This window comes from Antedon mediterranea, chromosome 8 (genome assembly GCF_964355755.1).
Source record: "Antedon mediterranea chromosome 8, ecAntMedi1.1, whole genome shotgun sequence".
Classification (NCBI taxonomy): Eukaryota; Metazoa; Echinodermata; class Crinoidea; order Comatulida; family Antedonidae; genus Antedon; species Antedon mediterranea.
Genome location: NC_092677.1, coordinates 26,821,680 through 26,840,161, shown reverse-complemented (window position 1 = coordinate 26,840,161; position 18,482 = coordinate 26,821,680). Strand labels below are relative to the sequence as shown.

Here is an 18,482-nt window from a genome sequence, read left to right as displayed (position 1 = left end):
TAATACATATTTATTAACAAACTAGTGTACATTCACTTTTACAGACAATTATTTACTAACATGCTAAATTAGTTCACAAAAAAGGCCTAACACAGCAACACCAAAATCAACAAATCGTTACTCAGCACTGGCCTATTCTTTACCATTGCCGCGTACTACTCTACGCCCGGTAAATTAAGTATTGTTTTTATGATATAAATTAGTATAAAATACATGTTATTAATAGGATAAAATGTTAAATGTCATTAACATTTATTTGTTTTACCAGAAACAAGTTAAATATAGGAATATTATTAAACTATCCTACATGAAAACGCGTAAACACCAACACGCCCGGTCACGCTATTGTAGCGCCCGGTTGATAAAGCAAACTGTTTATACGGCAGTTTTTACTAAATAAATAGCATAAAACGAACAATTAAATATCCAAATAGTATTTAACATGATGTTGGCATGTAGTTGATAACATTTTTTATCATGAAAATACTACCGGTGGTCCAGCCTTTGATTAGTGAAACCGTCACAAAAAGTTGTATACATCCCAGATACATCCACACTTATGGCGGCGCCCTACCACATGGACAATATTACTGTTACAGGGAAAATCGCGGATTACTCATTCTTGTGATATATATTCTTTGGTTTTAGTCTAATAACATATATTTGATCTAGTTTATTAATTATATGTTGAATGTATGTAGCTAGATTATTCAGGAATTTTTAGTGTTGTATTTGAAAAAAAGTTTGCATACGGACATGTTCTTCTTTCAGTAGATTTTTTATCATTTACTATTTTTCTCTCCTTTCTTCTGTTTTCTTTTCTTTATTTACTCTCTGTTGGTATGTTGAGTCATGTACCTATCTGTTATTAACTATCATGTTCGTACAGTGATGCAATGTATTGCATAATTACTGCAGTAATGTAAAGTATTGCATAGTTACTGCAGTAATACTAAATGAAATGCATAGATAGGGAATTTTCATCTAGCTTTTTGTTCAGATGCCTAAATGTACTGCTACATTTAATATCGTTTTTGTTTGTTCTATGAAAATACAATATGATAAGGTTAATATAATGCTTTTTCTGTATGACCATAATGATGTATATAAAACATTAAAGATATATTGTCTTCCAAAAAAATTATGTAAAAAAAAATTACTTAGATACAAAATTGGATTGAAAAAAAGAATTATTTACCTGATAAAACCATAAATTAAAGGGGGAAATATTTTGTCAGTCTTTTTATGAACAAAATCGGTTTTTTTTTTTTTTTTTTGAAAAGTAAATAACATGATAAATTAAAACTACAAAATGTCTATTTTAAAGTTTGATTTTATTGATTTCATTCATTGTTTTGGGAGACAATACATCAATATACATACTTAAACCTTTGGATTACTTACAACATTTTAGGGTACATACATTTACTAATTGGAATCCATACATTGGGTGTTAACTAACTGTTTACTTCTTGTTACAGCAGTTACTGCAGTCGATTCAATTTTAAGAATGAGTTTGGTTTCTGCCTCTTAGAAGCAATGACTTAAGCTCTGTCTACGCTATCAAACTAGTTTGACAAAATAGTTTGATGTGCCCAAATATAGTACTGATAATGACATCATCATGTCCATATTTGGGCACATCAACATTTTGTTGTCGCATACAATTTGATAGTGTAAACAGGGCATTAGGGTTTAGGAATCATTTATTTCAGTTACCTTTAGTACTGAGAATCAATATGTCTTCATACTTTACTTATCTCTTGTAGGTTAAGATTTTAATCATCCTTAAATTCTAAAAGGACCGCGTCAAAATGATTATAATGCAGTTACTGCAGTAACTGCATTTTCTTTACTCTTTAACACATTGACTGCCAAGGCATTTTCCGTAATTTCTGTCCCAGTGCCAAGTCCCGTTTACATATTAAATTACAGTTTGAAAGTGTAACATCTGGTCACAGACTATCATGATGTCATTCAAAATACGATGGCGGGAAAAACCGTTGAGACGTATAAATACGTCACTGGCAATGGTCCAACAATTTTATTGACTTTGCCAGGAACGTAAATATACGTCGGGGATTTTCCGCGCTAAAATCGGTCAAACCTATCATCGAGAGATAAAAACAGTAAACCACACTGAATCATTTCATCCTTTATTATTTTTATTTACTATTAGCGCAATTTATGACATGTTTGAGATGATTATATTGAGTGTGAGGGCGCCATCGTATCAACCATATTCAATGCATGAGGGAATAAACACAAACAAACATATGACATTTATTTTTAGATTATCGTTTACGTACATCATTCATAAACTGCCATGCGATAATTCCTGTTCCAATCACCACTGCCAGCGATTCTACATACAATACAAAAGTGCTACGATTTTGACGTAGTATTACGTCTTGGCAAGTAGCGACACGCAATTTTTGACGTATAAATACGCCGTGGCAGTGAACGTGTTAACCAGTTTTTTTGGGGGTAATAATATTAAAACACATTTTTTATTGCAGTGACTGACTTTAATTCATAAACTTCTACTTTGAAACAAACTAAATTATTGCAGTAAATACATGTAGTTACTGCAGTAACTGCAGTAGAAAGTAACTGCAGTAGAATAATTTTGACATGGTCCCTAAATGACAATTGCTTAGTTTATGTGTTTTAGCCATCATCAGCTAATTTAAAGCAACAAAACTTTATCCAGGGTATTGCAAATGTTTTTATCCAGGGTATTGCAAATGTTTTTATCCAGGGTATTGCAAATGTTTTTATCCAGGGTATTGCAAATGTTTTTATCCAGGGTATTGCAAATGTTTTTATCCAGGGTATTGCAAATATTTTATACTGCAAGTTAACAACACTAAATAGAATATTTCAACATAGGAACTGTTACTAGAATCAACTACTAACTCCTTAACAATAACATTAATACTAAATGCCTGTTTATAATCTGTGTGTCCCAGTACTGTTTTATGTTATTGTATACTTTGTATTCATCCTTCACAGTAATTTAAACGCAGTTAAATATACATTTGTAGAAGACAGATAAAGGTGAATCATTGCAATATTTTTATCACCAAGGTCAAAGGTTGATTATGCAAATTACATATATTTCACTGATAACAAGCGCAGCATGTCTGAAGTGACTATTGGTGCATGACGATATATTCCCACAATGCACTAACATTGTAAAGGTTTTATTTTGTTCCAGATGTAATCGTCATAATGGATGGATGGAGGCTGTGGGGTTTTCCCAGCCCTGTGGGGGTTTCCAGCCTTTCATCCAGCACTAAAAGTAGTAGTGTTAAGCTCTGTCTACACTATCGAACTAGTTTGACAAAAAAGTGTGATGTGCTTAGTTATGGTAATGATATGCATCATGACATCATCATGTCCATATATGGGCACATCACATTTTTTGTCACATAAAATTTGTGTAGACAGAGCTTAAAACAGTAACTTTGATGATTTTGCCTGGTATAAAATAACAACTAATACAATCTGATACATGGTATAAGGTTGCACAAGAATGTTGACACACTTTTCCTCACAAACAGGGGTGAAGCCGGTAAAGGCAAGGTCGCCTACTCAGAGATTCGAGAAGACGGCGATGGTAGCGCCCCCAGTGATCCACCGGTAGAAAAGGACAAACTAATTGGGTGTGTAAGACTACTACTCATTAACATAAGTTGGTTGACTAATGCATAATTGGTTGAAAATTAATGGCTACCCCTTTTCTTGAAACTGCATCTTTTATTTTTGCCTGTAAACTACTTTTTGATCATCTGAAAATTCTCTAATTTGAGACACACTCAGTTAAAACTTAATTTACAATATTCAACAATATTATTATTGGTTATCTCAGAATTTTTTAAATTTCCAGTTAAATAACACCAATTTATATCTGGTTTAACCAATTTATAATCAGGTTCTACAACTGGTTGCTGTAATAACATTGCATTTTAGTTAACTACACAGTTAATTACCATTGATAACCAGTTATATACCTAGTCAATAAACCTAGTGAACTGGTCAATGCATTAAACCTGGTTATAGACAGACCTCCTAACCTAAAAGACAAAATATTTTTTTCTCAATTATTTTTTTTTAAATTTCAAATTTGAAAACAAATTTGATATTTTTCTAATTATTGATGAACAATTTATAGTAAAATAAAAAATAGGAATAAAAATTGTCAAACAAATGTGCAAGCTTTAGTTGGAAGGTCTGTACAAGTATAATAACAATAGATATGTTAGTGATATCAATATAAAACTGTGATATTATCACAATATAATCTCTATGCCATACATATCATTTCAGTCTCTTAACATGTTTATTCATGCATTGTGTAGTCAGTTTAATTTTCATGACATATTCACCCCAATCTGAGTTGTTGTTTTGGCACACTTTTCAATGCAGTCCACTCACTTTGCCTCTCTACACCAAACCCTCACAGATCAGATATGGCGCCCCCTTGTGATGAAAAAACACCCATGCTAAGTGATCAGGATACCCTTGAAATCAACGGCACCGAACCCTCACCACCAGGAGCTGGTGAAGACCTGAAGGCAGAGCAACCTGCAGAGGAAGCACCAGTTGAAACTCCTGCACCAGTTGAGCCTCTTGCACCAGTTGAACCTTCTGCACCGGTCGAACCTCCTGCACCGGTTGAGCCACCGGCTGCAACCGACCCTGAACCCGCTGAGACCCCTGCTGAACCCCAACCCGATTCTACCCCAGAGCAGAACACGACGGATGAAGCTAAAGGGTGTGTGATGAACTAACGGCATATGATCAATCAATACTGTCCAACCAATTTCACAAAACCAATCCTAATTCACAACATTCCTTCTGGTATTGAGTACTACACTTTGACCTCATGGTAGCGTATCGCATTCCTTTGCTTGTTACGGCTTGTGAAGGCATCATCCGCAATCTGAGTTACATAGCAAGAAAGGTATGGCACGCTATACCATGCGCAATCTGAGTTACATAGCAAGAAAGGTATGGCACGCTATACCATGATGTCACCTGTGGTGCTATATACTAACTGAATTCTATTTAAATGCAATGTTTTTGATCTTATCTAATCTTATAGTGAATCATGCTCCCAAAACTTTCTGGCCATTCTAAAATTCTCTCTTTTCAATGTGCATCATTCGGCCTTTTGGAATATTTCTATCACAGGGAAGAGAGGCAGTATTCAGAGTACAGAATATCAATAATTAATTATTTATTAAAAATAAACAAAATTTAAATGACAGAGTTTGCTGATATGAAAAACTGCAAATATCTAGAATTTGGAAAGCACTCGGAGGAAAAATTAGGGCTACAAAAAGAAGGTTTGTTTGCTGTAAATGAACTGTGACCTTAGCGGACGGCTCGGGCACATTTTAATTTTGAATGGCGGGCATGTTTGTGTTTTTTTTTTCGCTGATCAATTTGAAAGCAAACAAACTTGTTTTTTAAGCCTTATTATTTACCATCAAGAAACCACATTTCACAAAACATTTTACCGTGGGAAGTTATCTCAGCCATTTCATTATCATCTCCAATCATTGGCATTCACATTTTATTTCATCTTGGACAGAATTTATTGTTTATATGTCTTCATTGTTTTATTTTTAAACTACCCAGAATGCAATTTGATTTTGTTGTACAAAGTACAAATTTCAAACTTGCATACCTATTCTGGTACACAAGCTAATTTGTCAAATTTATGAGGTAGATTGAGAATGGGAGGGGCTTAAACAGATCATGTTGCATTCTGGGTATAAATTGCAACTAACATTTTAATTTATTCAAACTCTAGCAAATCTAAACGAGAAATTTTTGAATAAATTAAAAACAATGTTTTTTTGCATGCAAAATTTTATTTGAATACAAATATGTTGTCAAATTTTACAAACTACACTTTCCTATCTGTTTAAATTGTATATACTTTTATTAGTACAGTAGCATAGCTCAAAATACCTATACATTATTATTTGATATATTTATAAAAACATTCTGTAGTTTTGTAACCATTTGCACACTAACCTGCATACACTTACTAACAATATGATTTGAACCTAATCTTTTAATTTTAAGATGCACCGTGCATGTATTACCATAATAAAAACATATTTTCAAATCTGTACACTAATACTAATATGATGTGAACCTAACCTTTGAATTCTAAAATGCACCGTGCATGTACTACCATAATAAAACAAAAGTTATACACGTACACATTTAAATTCTATATTATGATAATACATTTATGTATTATGGTATTGCAATATAAAGTATTACTTTCTAAATTAATGTATTTGATATATTCTCAACATTATTCAGGGCTAGAAATTTACTTTTTTTAACAAACATTACCTAGTTGTTAAAAATTAGTAAAGCAAGTGAATTTTTGGTAAATTAATTAATCCGGCACATCAAGTATATAGTACCTTTACTACAGTAAAAGTAACTAAAACAAATTACAACTAACAAACATTAGTTAGTTTTAAAATGTTAAACTAGCAACTATGAAATGCCTACTAGAAAATTTGTTAGGGTGAATTTCTAGCCGTTTATGAATATGTTGAGATTGCATGTTGCTTGGCTGTTTCTCAGAGCTTTACCGAATAGTAGCTGTACGTTCAGAAGAAGATACTAATTTATCTTTTTATACTTATCTTTTTTTTTGTAAACAGAAGTAATCAAGAACCAGCGGAGTAAATAATTTCTCACTGTGAGTTGATTTTTTAAAATTTCGTTCTTAACATGACCCGCTGCGAGTCATTGGTATTGTTACAATCCTGTATAACTGTTTAATTGTACGCTGTTTGTTTGGGTAAAAAATTATTTTCGACAAAATAATTTTTTTCCTACATAAATAGTTGAGTAATATTTCCATATACCCGTTCAAAATATAATTATATTTGAAAAATGTTGAAAAGGGGTTATTTTCATTATTGTACAAAAAATCTGAAATCATGTATTGCTTCCACTTGTTGTATGTGTTGTGCTGTCTACTCCATCCTATCTGTTTATCCTTTTCTCTATTCACTATATTTTCACTTTTCTATTTTATTTAGTAAAGGCTATATCAGAATATTTTATATTCGGAGAGCATGTGCTATGCTTGGTGGTGTTAACATACTTTAGGTTTTTCATTTTTTTAGGGGCATGGGTAAAGTACTGATAGGAAAATAGTCGAAGCAGTTTTTGTATTGTTTTTGCACATATATTTGTTGTACCTATTAAATTCTGAGTTCTATTATAAATAATCATGTATGTATAGAGAGGAACACCTTTTGTTTGGTTTGAATACAAACTGTTAGTAGAAAGTTGATTTAATGTTTTGTTACGATGGATATTTGTTTGTGATGTTTTGTCTTCTGTACATATAGAAATTGATTGTGATCATGATTTTATATAGTTTTGGTTTTCGTCTCCCATTGTTTATCCCGATTATACGGTTAATATTATCAATGATTTTGTTTATCACAATGGTTAATACTTTTTGTTTTTGTCTCACGCACCTTGGTCTTATTCGTTCAAAGTTTAGTTTTTGTTTTAAGATTCACAAATTTGTAGTTAGACGCTCAGGTTTTTGTTTGAGCAAACCTAGCTCATTTATACTCAATGTAGATTTTAAACAAATAAAAGTAAAGAGGTTGGGGTACTTTGATTGTCAGGGTTTTTGATTTTATTGTTTACTATTAATTTGTTTACATGTGATATTCATATTTCTTTTTGTAACATAGCTCTTTCCATTCTCCACCTCCTCCCCCAGATTGTTTGGGGTATTTTGTTTTGCAAAATGCACACCAATTAAATTAAATTAGAGAACTTTGTAATTATTTCTCTTAAGCTCTTTTAACACTAGTTTGACAAAAAAGTGTGATGTGTCCAAATATGGTAGAGATGACATCATCATGTCCATATATGGGCACGTAACATTTTTTTGTCACATAAAGTGTAGACAGACCTTGGACATGATGTCATATTACTACCATATTTGGGCAAATCACACTTTTTCCTCAAAGTAGTTTGTTTCATGTTTCAATCAACTTTTTAAAATCTACACCTGTCTACAATTTAACAATTTAAACATAGCATGTCACTCATCTTTCTTCTGTTACAATACTTGTTCCATATTCGCAAATGTTGAGAGCTTACAACTTCCAAAGGTCGAGGTTTTAATTCTACCTCCTTTTCTAGTTTCCCTTTATTAATTTATTTTTTTTTAATTTTTAAATTATTGATTTTGTTAGAACAAGAAAGGGACCATGACCTTTAACCTGTTCATGCATTATTATCAAGCCTTTTTTTTGTTAATCATACACACTGTTTATTGAGTCAAATTATCATGCATTATTGCAGTAAGAAATCGTAGCTACTGAAGTAACTGGAGTAGCATAACTTTGACATGATCCATGAGCTTATTAAAGTTAGCACAAGCTTATTAAAGTTAGCACGAGATTATTAAAGTTAGCACGAGATTATAAAAGTTATCACAAGATTATTAAAGTTAGACTTCAATTGTTTTGAGTAATATAAATGTTTATATTTTGTATCTTTACAGTGAGCTTGCTCAGGAAGAAAAGGAATTTCACGACTTTCATTGATAGCATAACGAAAAGGGCGATGTGTCGTCTACAACCAGTATTTCTGATTAGAGAATCATTTTCAAGATTATTAATCTGTGTCAATCAATTTTCAATTTTAAACTGAGATAATTGCATATTTTCGTCACATCCAATGAAGATATAAATTAGTAGTCTTTTTCTATATACAGTATCATCTTGGTTGGACAATTTCCATAGTAACACTTATAATTCAACCAATCACGCGTCATCCTGTGATTTCTCCCCGTATATTATTCTCGCCAACCGTATCATGTTTATGAAACGATCTATATGTCATAAACTGTATAGTTTGTTTTTTTAGGGAGTGTAAATTAATTATTACGCGACAGAAAAGTATTGTAAAATTAGAGGAAAAAAATATCTCTATAAAAAGTGATTAGTGAAATTGTATATTAAGATAAGAGTGCCAAGTTTTTAGGAGTTCAAAGTTCACGAGTTTGTTGTTAATTATTTCAAAAGCTTTTTTTAATTTAACGTTGAATATTAGTGTACAATGTTTTGCTGCGGATTATGTATGACATCTAGATTAATTTGAGGTGTATAATGTTTTTTTTGTTCTTTTTGTATAAACATAATTAATGTGATGTGCAAGAAATAAAAAGATGTGTTGATTCATAGATGTTATATAATACTATAAGATACATGGCCGTGGATTAAAGATAGATCAAGGTATCCCTCTATGCTGACATAAATTGAGGTATACCTCTATGTTGAGATTCATCGAGGTATACTCTATGTTGAGATTCATTGAGGTATACCTCTATGTTGAGACTCATCGAGGTATACTCTATGTTGAGATTCATTGAGGTATACCTCTATGTTGACAAATTGAGGTATACCTCTATGTTGAGATTCATTGAGGCATACCTCTATGTTGAGATTCATTGGGGTATACCCATATGTTGAGATTCATTGGGGTATACCCATATGTTGAGATTCATTGGGGTATACCGTGATATGTTGAGATTCATTGGGGTATACCGTGATATGTTTAGATAATTTGAGGTACGTACCTCTATGTTGAGATAATTCGGCAGGATAATAGAAAAATGTTACGGAAGCGTGCTGCGAAGTTGTTGAATTGGATATTTTACCTCTAATCCAAGGTAGTACCCAGGTGTCCGTATCCAGGTGGTGTACCCAAGCATTTGAGATATTGAAATTTAGTTTATTACATCAAATGTATTAACATGTACATATTCTGAGCCAGCAGGCTTTTTAGATATTTTCACAATAAAGTAATTTGTGTCGAATATATCAATTCAAAATTGGTTGAAATTTGTGTGATTAGTTAAAATCTACATTCTGTATTGTACCAATAAACTATTAGATATCGGGAGCCTTCGAGGAACTCGGCAGACGAGGGAGCCTTCGAGGAACTCGGCAGACGAGGGATTTCACTTTGAATACAGATATCAAGATATCTTAATCACTACATTATATAACTCCTATTATCCATGTAAAAGTATGTAGGATAGTTTGGTTTTAAGGTAAATATATTCTTATTTCAAACCAGAAAAAAATATAGTAATATTGAAAAAAAAGGAAATTAAAGCTTAGTTATTAATTAGATATTTAAATTACTAAATACCAAAGCTGTCGATGCATTTATGTGATTATTTTTCCCTCTTATGCTTCATACTGAATTTAAGACAAGGTTTAGATAAATTTAGAAGCTAATTTTTTGAGTATTTTTACCCTTTTACAGTGTTGGATCTTAATAGCTTGTTCATTGCAACTTTTATATAATGGTGTAATAATATCCTTATATGGTTATTACTCTTATATGGTCATTGCCTTATATGGTTATTACTCTTATATGGTCATTGCCTTATATGGTCATTGACCATATAGGGTAATTACCTTATTTGGTCAATAACCTTATTTGGTCATTGTAGTTATTCTTATGTGGTCATTGATTGTATTATGGCCATTATGTTACATGGTCATTTTGCATGTGAGTAGATTTTCTATAATGATGTCATTAATCATACTCAGTGATGGGGAATTCCCTTGATAGGTATGATGTAATGGTTGTGTAAATCCATAACATTGTTATAATTGTTTGATAAGTCTTTATTTTATTTTGTTGGCTTTACTTTGTTCACAGCCAAGCATTGATATAACAATTTATGATTGTTTCTTTTGTATATTTTCATTTGTTATATCAGTAGTCGTTTCATCTCAAAATGCTGACCAAAATATCTATTAAGTCATCGAGGCAATTTTTCTTATCGTGTTGCGCGTTCATTTTTGCAGTTCTGTGTAAATTGGGAAAATTTAGTTTGATCAACTTAGGAATAAATTGGACAATTATCTATAGTGTGTACAGACCTCAGCACCATTCATGTGCCACCGTTTTTACTGGAGATTTTTGAAGTGGATTTTATATATTTGACATTGATGAGAAAAAAAAACATGCAATGATATAAAAAAAATACAGCTTGGCCAGATTATGGGAAACGTTATCCTTGGATAGGGACGTTGCACTACGCAGCGCATTGACTACGAAATGAACATTATGAAAAATGTTACTGCACATGTGCTTACAGTATAACCACTATTCAAGGGAAACCTTTGGGTGTCCAGTTATTAATTGGGCAGGCCTTGGTGTTAAAACATATTGGGCATTCTTTATTTCATGGAAAAGTGTGCCCTTAATAGGAGTGTCCCTTCCAAATGAGAAGTTCTACTGTAATAACATGCAGTGATTAAGTACAACATTGTCTTGTTTCAATCGGAAGGCAGCCAAGTGGACTGGAACACCGCGCACATGTGCAGTAAAGCAATTTAGGTTGTGGGCATGCGCACATGTGCAGTAAAGCAATTTAGGTTGTGGGCATGCGCATATATTGATCTCTGTTGCGTAGTGCAATCGCCCCTAACTTGTACATAAAGCTTCATAGCTGAATGATGGTGGTTAAACGAGATGAAGAGTGTTATGTATTTTCATATATGCTGTCAAGGCCGGCCGTACCTATAATGCAAGTCCTGTATTGCAGGGCTACTCATTTCATCATTTGTGTTGTTCCCTTATGTAAAATACCTTTAGCCCCAGTTATACCTCTGGTAGTAGGACAACTTCTTTTAAAAACAAGTTAAAAACATCAACTTCATTAGCCCAATGTTTATATATATCACATATATTTGAATACCATTTAGATAAGGGGTTTAAGTTTTGCTTGTACTAATGCAATCTTCGTAAAGAGGCAGTTTTTATTCCTTGACAAATTGTCTATACTAGTGTGTAATAAAGTAGTTTGTGATTTTAGTGAAAATATTGCCGTTTGTCTTTTTTGTTTTGTAAAATTAAGTGAATAAAATCATTGCAAATGTGTAGTATTGAAACATGACTGGAGGTCCAGTGTACAAATGCAGAATCTCTATTGGTCCAGTGTACAAATGCAGAATCTCTATTGGTCCCGTGTAAACTGTAAAATACAGACTCTTTATTGGTCCAATAAGGAAAGTTGTTCGTCGTGTGCAAAGAACTTGGTGCATCTTCCAGAAATAATTTGAGGTGCTAGGTGACCAGATGTTGAAAGTAGTATTATATGGTTGAAGCAGAACAATTTACAAGTATACAATGTTTTAAATCTTTTATTAAAATTTACATAAAATTTCTAAGAAAACAAATTAGACATGATATAGAATCATTTAATGAAATCATGATCATGATGACGTTATTTGTGTAAAAAACAATCAACATTAAACTCTTGTCTACACTATCACACATTATGTGATGTGTCCATATATGGACATGTCATATCACTACCATATTTGGGCACGTCCCAATTGTTTTTAATCGAACAAGTGTAGACAAGGCTTTATATGTTGCCAATTTGTTTGAAATAAGCCTTTATAAAACGTGCAATTAAAAATCAATAACATTGTGTCTTTCAGAAGAAATCTGCAGCACTGCTTCGACGATTCTTCTTCTTGATTGACAGTTTGGTTGCCGGTATTGTGGTCTTGGTCCGTTTGACTGGTGTTGGCGTGCTCTTGGTCCGTTTGACTGGTGTTGGCGTGCTCTTTAGAGCAGAATGTGATGGTTTTTTAGTACTATCAAATGGTATACCCGGGCTGCATTTCACTTGTTTCTTATAGTCGGATTGTTCTGCAAAAGAAGTATTTAACAAATTAGATCATACATGTTTGTGCTGTCCACCTAATATTTGTCCTTGGTAGCGCACCATACCCAGTGTTCATATCAACCTATCCATCTTCTTTCACCTTATATAATTGTACTGTATATCAATGTTTTATATCCTGTAGTGCTTTAACTACTTACTATGATTTGTGTTCTTTGAGAGTGTGATTTTGACGTGCTTCTTGAACGTGGGAGGCGCCGACCCTGTCAACCTACAAACCTGACAAAAACAACAAATATTTATTGGTACACAAAATTAAACATTTTGTCATTGCTGATCACCATAATCTTAAAAACTTGATGGTTCCTTAATGGGTTCCTTCTAATCACACACCGAATTCAAATTGGACTCGGTACCACACGAGTTGTTCTCTCGGGCAAAATGGCATCAATACCTATGGTTGATGTAATAGTAGAATCTGTAGCCAAAAAGTTTATGTTTATGGATGTTCTGAAATAAAAACAATGGGCATTATCAGCTAAATAAAATAAATACTCTAAAAATGTAAACCTTTTGTTTTTTTATTTCTGTTCCTGGTGCAACCAACTTCTTTAAAACAATTGCAGGGGGTGTAGACACGGCCTGGAATGCTGCAAATGGCTCTTCCACTTGTTGACATTTCCGTTTAGCTCCTTTTGACCTTTTAATGACCTTTTTATCTTCCAAACTTTCTTGAGATTCTGGAACTATCTGGTCGTCTTGCTTCATTTTTTTCTTCTTTTTCTTTACTTTTGTACTTTCTTCCTGCATGTCTACAATTTCAACTTTACTGTCATCTTCAACTTTTTTCACCTTTGCTTTCTTTTTTAACTTGATTTTTTGGGATAGTTTGCCCATTATTGCGACATCTGTTTCTGTTGAGTTGTTTTCTTCAATCTCCAACACCTTTTCTCGTTTTTTCTTTCTCTTTTTCACATTTAAATCATCATTTGCATTTTCTTCTTTATTTTCTTTAATGCCATTCATCCCTCCATTCTCTGCTTTCTTTTCTTTTATCATCTTTGCTTCTAGCATCCGTTTCTTTTGTTTCCTTTTGTGCTTTAATTTGACATCGTCTTCAATTTCATCCTCTGAAGATATCTGCGCCAATTCCTCTAGATCTGGTATAGGGTAAATACCTTTGGCAAGATCTTGAAACCTACATTTAAATCAAATATTTTTAATTATAAATGTATAGCCATATATGGCCACGATGATGTCATATCAATACCATATTTGGCCACATCACATAAAGTTTGATAATTAAATTAAAATCTTACTGTTGTGCCATATGATACATCTTCTTTCTGTTCAAACCCGGTGTTTCTTTCTGGCTTCCCAACATAAATAAACGATCTCCAATAGCACTATAATCAAACTAAAAAACAACAATTAAGGACAATAGTGGAGCTGTAGCGTGCTTGCCTCCCAAGGTCCAGGGTTCAATCCTGACCTAGTGCAGGGTTGTAACTCTTTCTTTCAACTCCACTCTCCAATGAGACTTGACAATATATATTCGATATAAATTGTTCCTTACCGGCAGCCTTGGGTCTTCTTCTTCTTCACTCTCTTCCTCCCCATCTTCTTCCTTTTGTTCCTTTGCCAACCTTTTTTCTTCTTCCAGCACCTCTTCCATTCCAACTGTTGAGTGAACTACGATATCCTCAAAGATTTCACGAAGTAGTGTTTTCATCAAGGATTTACTAAATTCAGATAAAAGCATTGACATTCACAAAGCATCTTTAATTTATGTTCTACTAGACTAGACATACAAAAAATGGTTGACTTCAGGAACGCAACAAAATGTCTTATTAACTGGGGTGCCCTCTGTATAGGGGTTGACCATAGTGTCTATATTGCAACTTTTTATTGTTCTTAAATAGGGTGACCTTAATAGGGATGTCCCAAAAGAGGGGTTTCACGTTACAGTTCTTATAAATCTATACTAAAAGTTAATGCTACAGTATTCGACCAGATGAATAAGACATCGATGCAAAGACAAAGTACTAACTAGGAAACTTGTCAAATAAGTTCAATACTTAAATTACTTTCTTGTCTTGGCAACCAGAATACAGAATGGATCAATGAACATCAGAGTTTCTTGTGGAGACAACTATTAGAGTAAATAAATGGATACAAAATAATATAATCTAAATCTCTGTCTACACAATCAAACTAGTTTGACCAAATATGGTAGTGATATGACATCATCATTTCCATATATGGGCACATCATTTTATTGTCACATAAAATTTGATAGTGCAGACAGAGATTAATGTTTAATATTTGATAAATATACAAACTAATAGCCATAAACACTGACAGTACATTATTTTTTTAAACAATACAAGCCATACTTTTTAAGATGGTGATTCCTTATTTATATTTTTGGTGTATTTTCATTTCATATTTTTGTATTTGTACATTACACGATATTTCAACATTAACAATGCTTTACATACCTGAGAGGCACCGACACCTGTAAGTTCCTCCAAATAGATGTCTGATATGTGATGGAGTAGGCCCAGTGCCTTTGTAGGGCTAGTTGGATTCAAAAGACCCTGTTTCAAGACGTCCAAAAAGGCTTCTATGTGTTCTTTGTCCCAGTGGTTCTGTTTCACAAACTCTAGTTGCTCACGGAACAAACGTCTGATAAACTGAAAAAATAGGGAGGTATCAATTTACGATGATCTAACCAGGTATGCCAATTGTGCGCTTACAGGGGCGTGTTTCCTCGCAATCTACCTCAACACAGTTTTGGATTAAACCGAACTAGACTTATTGTAAAAGCATATTCTTCAACGATTTAACCAGCTGTATTGAGGCAGGCATCTTATAATTTGTGTTGAGATCACAGTAAAACAAAATCAAGTAAAATAATAATTGTTTACCAAAGTAAATATTTAACCTACCATGTAATATTTATCCATTCTAAGTCGATCAATTCCATGCCACTCTCTCTCCATGGTTTTTAGAAATGTCTTAAAAAACATCAGTGCTGTAATGATAATATTTTCATTTATTTATAGTGTTTACTTAAAAACAGGTGTATACAATGGCCAATGTAAGCTAATTTTAAACAAAAATTGGTACAACACAAATCAATTAAAAATGTTTTCACAGATTAAACCATATATAGATACAAAAAATTGGATTCTTCGTGGTTAGGTCTCTCATCATAAAGAGCTTAATTTTTGTGGAGGGTGTGCATTTATTCAAAATACCTGAATCTGTTGTATGTAGTTTATGTACAAGCTTCGCAATGTTATCTGCTAACTCTTCTTGTACTACAGCCTTATCACACATCCACATGCAGTAAAATAGTCCCTTCCATAATTTTAGAAAGTCTTCTTCATTGAATGCATCTGCAGAAAAAAAACCATTTATTTATAATACAAATTAAGCTTTGGCTATTTAATCAATTTGCAGTTGGCCATCGATATGGTCAGCCGTCCAATAGAAAACAATTAATTTGTTGACACATGTCAACAGTAGTGCCGTTAGCCTTCTTTACACCAACTTGTAATTTTTGGTATGGATGGATGGGCATGGGACGCACACGGCCCATCCATGGAGGTATAAAAATAGATACCTCCATGCACGGCCTGCGTAAAAAAATAGAAAAATCAGGCGTAAATTAATCTACTGTTAGTGTCTGTCGCTAGTAAGTCTGCATTAAAAAAAATCAATTTAAACAAATTTACAAAGATTGGTTTATATTCGATAATGATATAAATAATGGAATAATGAATTGCAGTGTGCCAGCTTATCCACTAGGCCTAGCCTACTACACTGTTCTACATCATTACCCAATCTTCCGCGTATTCAGGGCTTTCCCAGAGTCCAGCCATACAACGGAAAGTTAGTCAAGCAGCCTAGGCCCTAGGCCTAGCTAGCTAAGGCCTAGCCTACTCTCCAGATAAATACGGTTTACATACGCTTTCCACTCTTAGATCGAACTGTCATCCATAACCGAAGTTTCTTGATAGTTTTGTCTCTTGTTGGTTTTTCATTACTAGCCAATCTCTGGGCAAAATGCACTTCTACAGTTACTTTGGGTAAAGACATACTTTCACAACTTAGTTAGGCTACAACCAACCCTGTCTCTCCCCACGTGTTGTTTTTTAAAAAAAACTCTGAAGTGACACCGCCCTCAAGTTCAGAGCACTGAATGACATGATGCAGACGATATTTATATTTTGCAATACTCAATAAAATACATTTTATTTTCTACCAAATAAAGAAGATAAATCAAGGCTTTAATAAAATTGATGTGTTATGGATAGGAGTAGTTTATCAGGTATATTAATGGAGCTTAGTTAAGCATAGATTAGCCTAGTTCTGGTGGACTTTTTTAGCCATATTATATGAGGTCCTAAAACTAGGCCTAGCCTAGCCTAGCCTAATAGGTGGTAGGCTAGGCCTAGCTAGGACCAGGTCCTAGAGGCCTACGCCTCGCTATGCCGAACAGCCAGCAGAAGAGATCTAGGACAAGCTAGAATAGATAGAGGGCTAGGCCAGAGAGGGTCTGCCTAGCGTGCTTAGTAGCCAGGCCTAAGCTAGCTATGGTCGTAATATAATTAGGCTTCTGTATTTATTATTATGTTCATTATTTAGGCCTATTATTATCGGTTGTAGTTGTAGCCTAGCTAGGCCTACCTAGGCCTATATTTATTATTTTACTCTGTATTTTGCTATTATTATTTGTGGAAATAAATGTTATTGTTATTATTTTAAACGTTAGGCCTATATTGATTTAATTTTCAGAGCTAGAAGATGAGGGAATGTCGAACATGATGAACCCATTTGCAGCACTGAAAACTAATTTAGAATCGCAAGATGTTGGTGAGGAGTTCATTGCTGGTGATGATTCGGATGATGATGAAGAGATTCTTAACATTATAAAGGAATCTAAGTTTATTCACAAAGTCTTTTTAATTACGATCAATGACAGTAAGTAGTAAATAATATGCTGACTTAAGTTTGTTTTGCATACATTAACTCACAAATAATATTATTAGTACCCAAGAAAAATATTTTTCCCTGAGGCTGTACGGTTCTGGAAAGTTAATGGAAATTGATATCAGTATTTTAGATAGACCTAAAATATCCATACCACAGTATCTTTTTGTGATATCTTGTTAACAGAGGGAAGAAGAACAATATAAGAAAACAAAACACCTACAACGATGTAATAATTATCAGCATTATAAATACCTTTTATGAATTTTTGTTGTTGAATATTTATCTATTTTTTAATCCTTTTAACAGCACCTGTTTCATCAAGTGATGGTGTTCCAACCCATTGTGTGTTTCTTTTTGATATTGCCGAGCAAATTAAAAAAGTTTATGGTGACGATTGGACATTAATTGAATTTGCATCAGCTCAACAGGTAATCACTTGTAAAGCTCTGTCTACACTATCAAACTAGTTTGACAAAGAATGTGTGATGTGCCCAAATTTAGTAGTGATATACTTAAATATGGTAGTGATATGATATCATATATGGGTACATCACATTTTTTGTCACATAAAGTTTGATAGTGTAGACAGAGCTTTATAAAAATCAATCGCATACATTTTTGTTCTAGAAAACTCACAGAACATCATAAAAAGTAGAGAACTCACACCCAGTATGGCTGCGAACAAATAACTGCTGGTTGGTAATTTATCAATGGTTAATACACACATTACAAATGACTTTTTAGC

At 33.3% G+C, this 18,482-nt stretch overlaps 3 protein-coding genes across 18 annotated transcripts in view; 2 read left to right on the top strand and 1 right to left on the bottom strand.

The window, feature by feature from the left end:
* The window catches only part of LOC140056023 (neural cell adhesion molecule 1-like), a 55,517-nt gene extending 43,597 nt beyond the window's left edge, over positions 1-11,920 (top strand). For 6 of the 12 annotated variants that reach the window (XM_072101237.1, XM_072101236.1, XM_072101234.1 and 3 more), the window contains 4 exons: positions 3,567-3,668; positions 4,469-4,780; positions 6,702-6,739; positions 8,579-11,920. In XM_072101237.1, the coding sequence (XP_071957338.1) occupies positions 3,567-3,668; positions 4,469-4,780; positions 6,702-6,726 (439 nt within the window). In that variant the 3' untranslated portion in view covers positions 6,727-6,739; positions 8,579-11,920. Of the gene's footprint in view, positions 1-3,015; positions 3,061-3,566; positions 3,669-4,468; positions 4,781-6,701; positions 6,740-8,578 lie in introns of all 12 variants that reach the window. The other 6 variants (XM_072101240.1, XM_072101239.1, XR_011846713.1 and 3 more) reach the window with 5 other exon arrangements.
* A 306-nt stretch (positions 11,921-12,226) lies between these two features.
* On the bottom strand, positions 12,227-16,883 carry LOC140056025 (ribosomal RNA processing protein 1 homolog A-like). Its single transcript, XM_072101243.1, has 10 exons — positions 16,711-16,883; positions 15,997-16,137; positions 15,685-15,770; positions 15,235-15,429; positions 14,821-14,885; positions 14,310-14,475; positions 14,053-14,150; positions 13,304-13,931; positions 12,934-13,012; positions 12,227-12,759 (listed from the first exon to the last, which is right to left on the bottom strand). Exons 1-10 carry the CDS (start codon positions 16,838-16,840, stop codon positions 12,542-12,544), a joined length of 1,806 nt encoding a protein of 601 aa, XP_071957344.1. The 5' UTR covers positions 16,841-16,883; the 3' UTR covers positions 12,227-12,541.
* An 80-nt stretch (positions 16,884-16,963) lies between these two features.
* The window catches only part of LOC140056021 (ubiquitin conjugation factor E4 A-like), a 60,411-nt gene continuing 58,892 nt past the window's right edge, over positions 16,964-18,482 (top strand). For all 5 annotated transcript variants that reach the window (XR_011846712.1, XM_072101228.1, XM_072101229.1 and 2 more), the window contains exons 1-3: positions 16,964-17,072; positions 17,540-17,725; positions 18,044-18,165. Coding sequence is in view for 4 of the 5 variants with exons in the window: in XM_072101228.1 (XP_071957329.1) it covers positions 17,051-17,072; positions 17,540-17,725; positions 18,044-18,165 (330 nt within the window). In the remaining variant the exon portion in view is untranslated. The remainder of the gene's footprint in view (positions 17,073-17,539; positions 17,726-18,043; positions 18,166-18,482) is intronic.

Coding starts and splice junctions, on each gene's coding strand:
- LOC140056025 (XM_072101243.1), bottom strand. CDS start 16,840: ATGTCTTTACCCAAAGTAACTGTAGAAGTGCATTTTGCCCAGAGATTG. Junction 15,430..15,684: donor GAATGGATAAATATTACATG/GTAGGTTAAATA, acceptor CTATTTTTTCAG/TTTATCAGACGTTTGTTCCG. Junction 14,151..14,309: donor AAGAAGACCCAAGGCTGCCG/GTAAGGAACAAT, acceptor GTTGTTTTTTAG/TTTGATTATAGTGCTATTGG.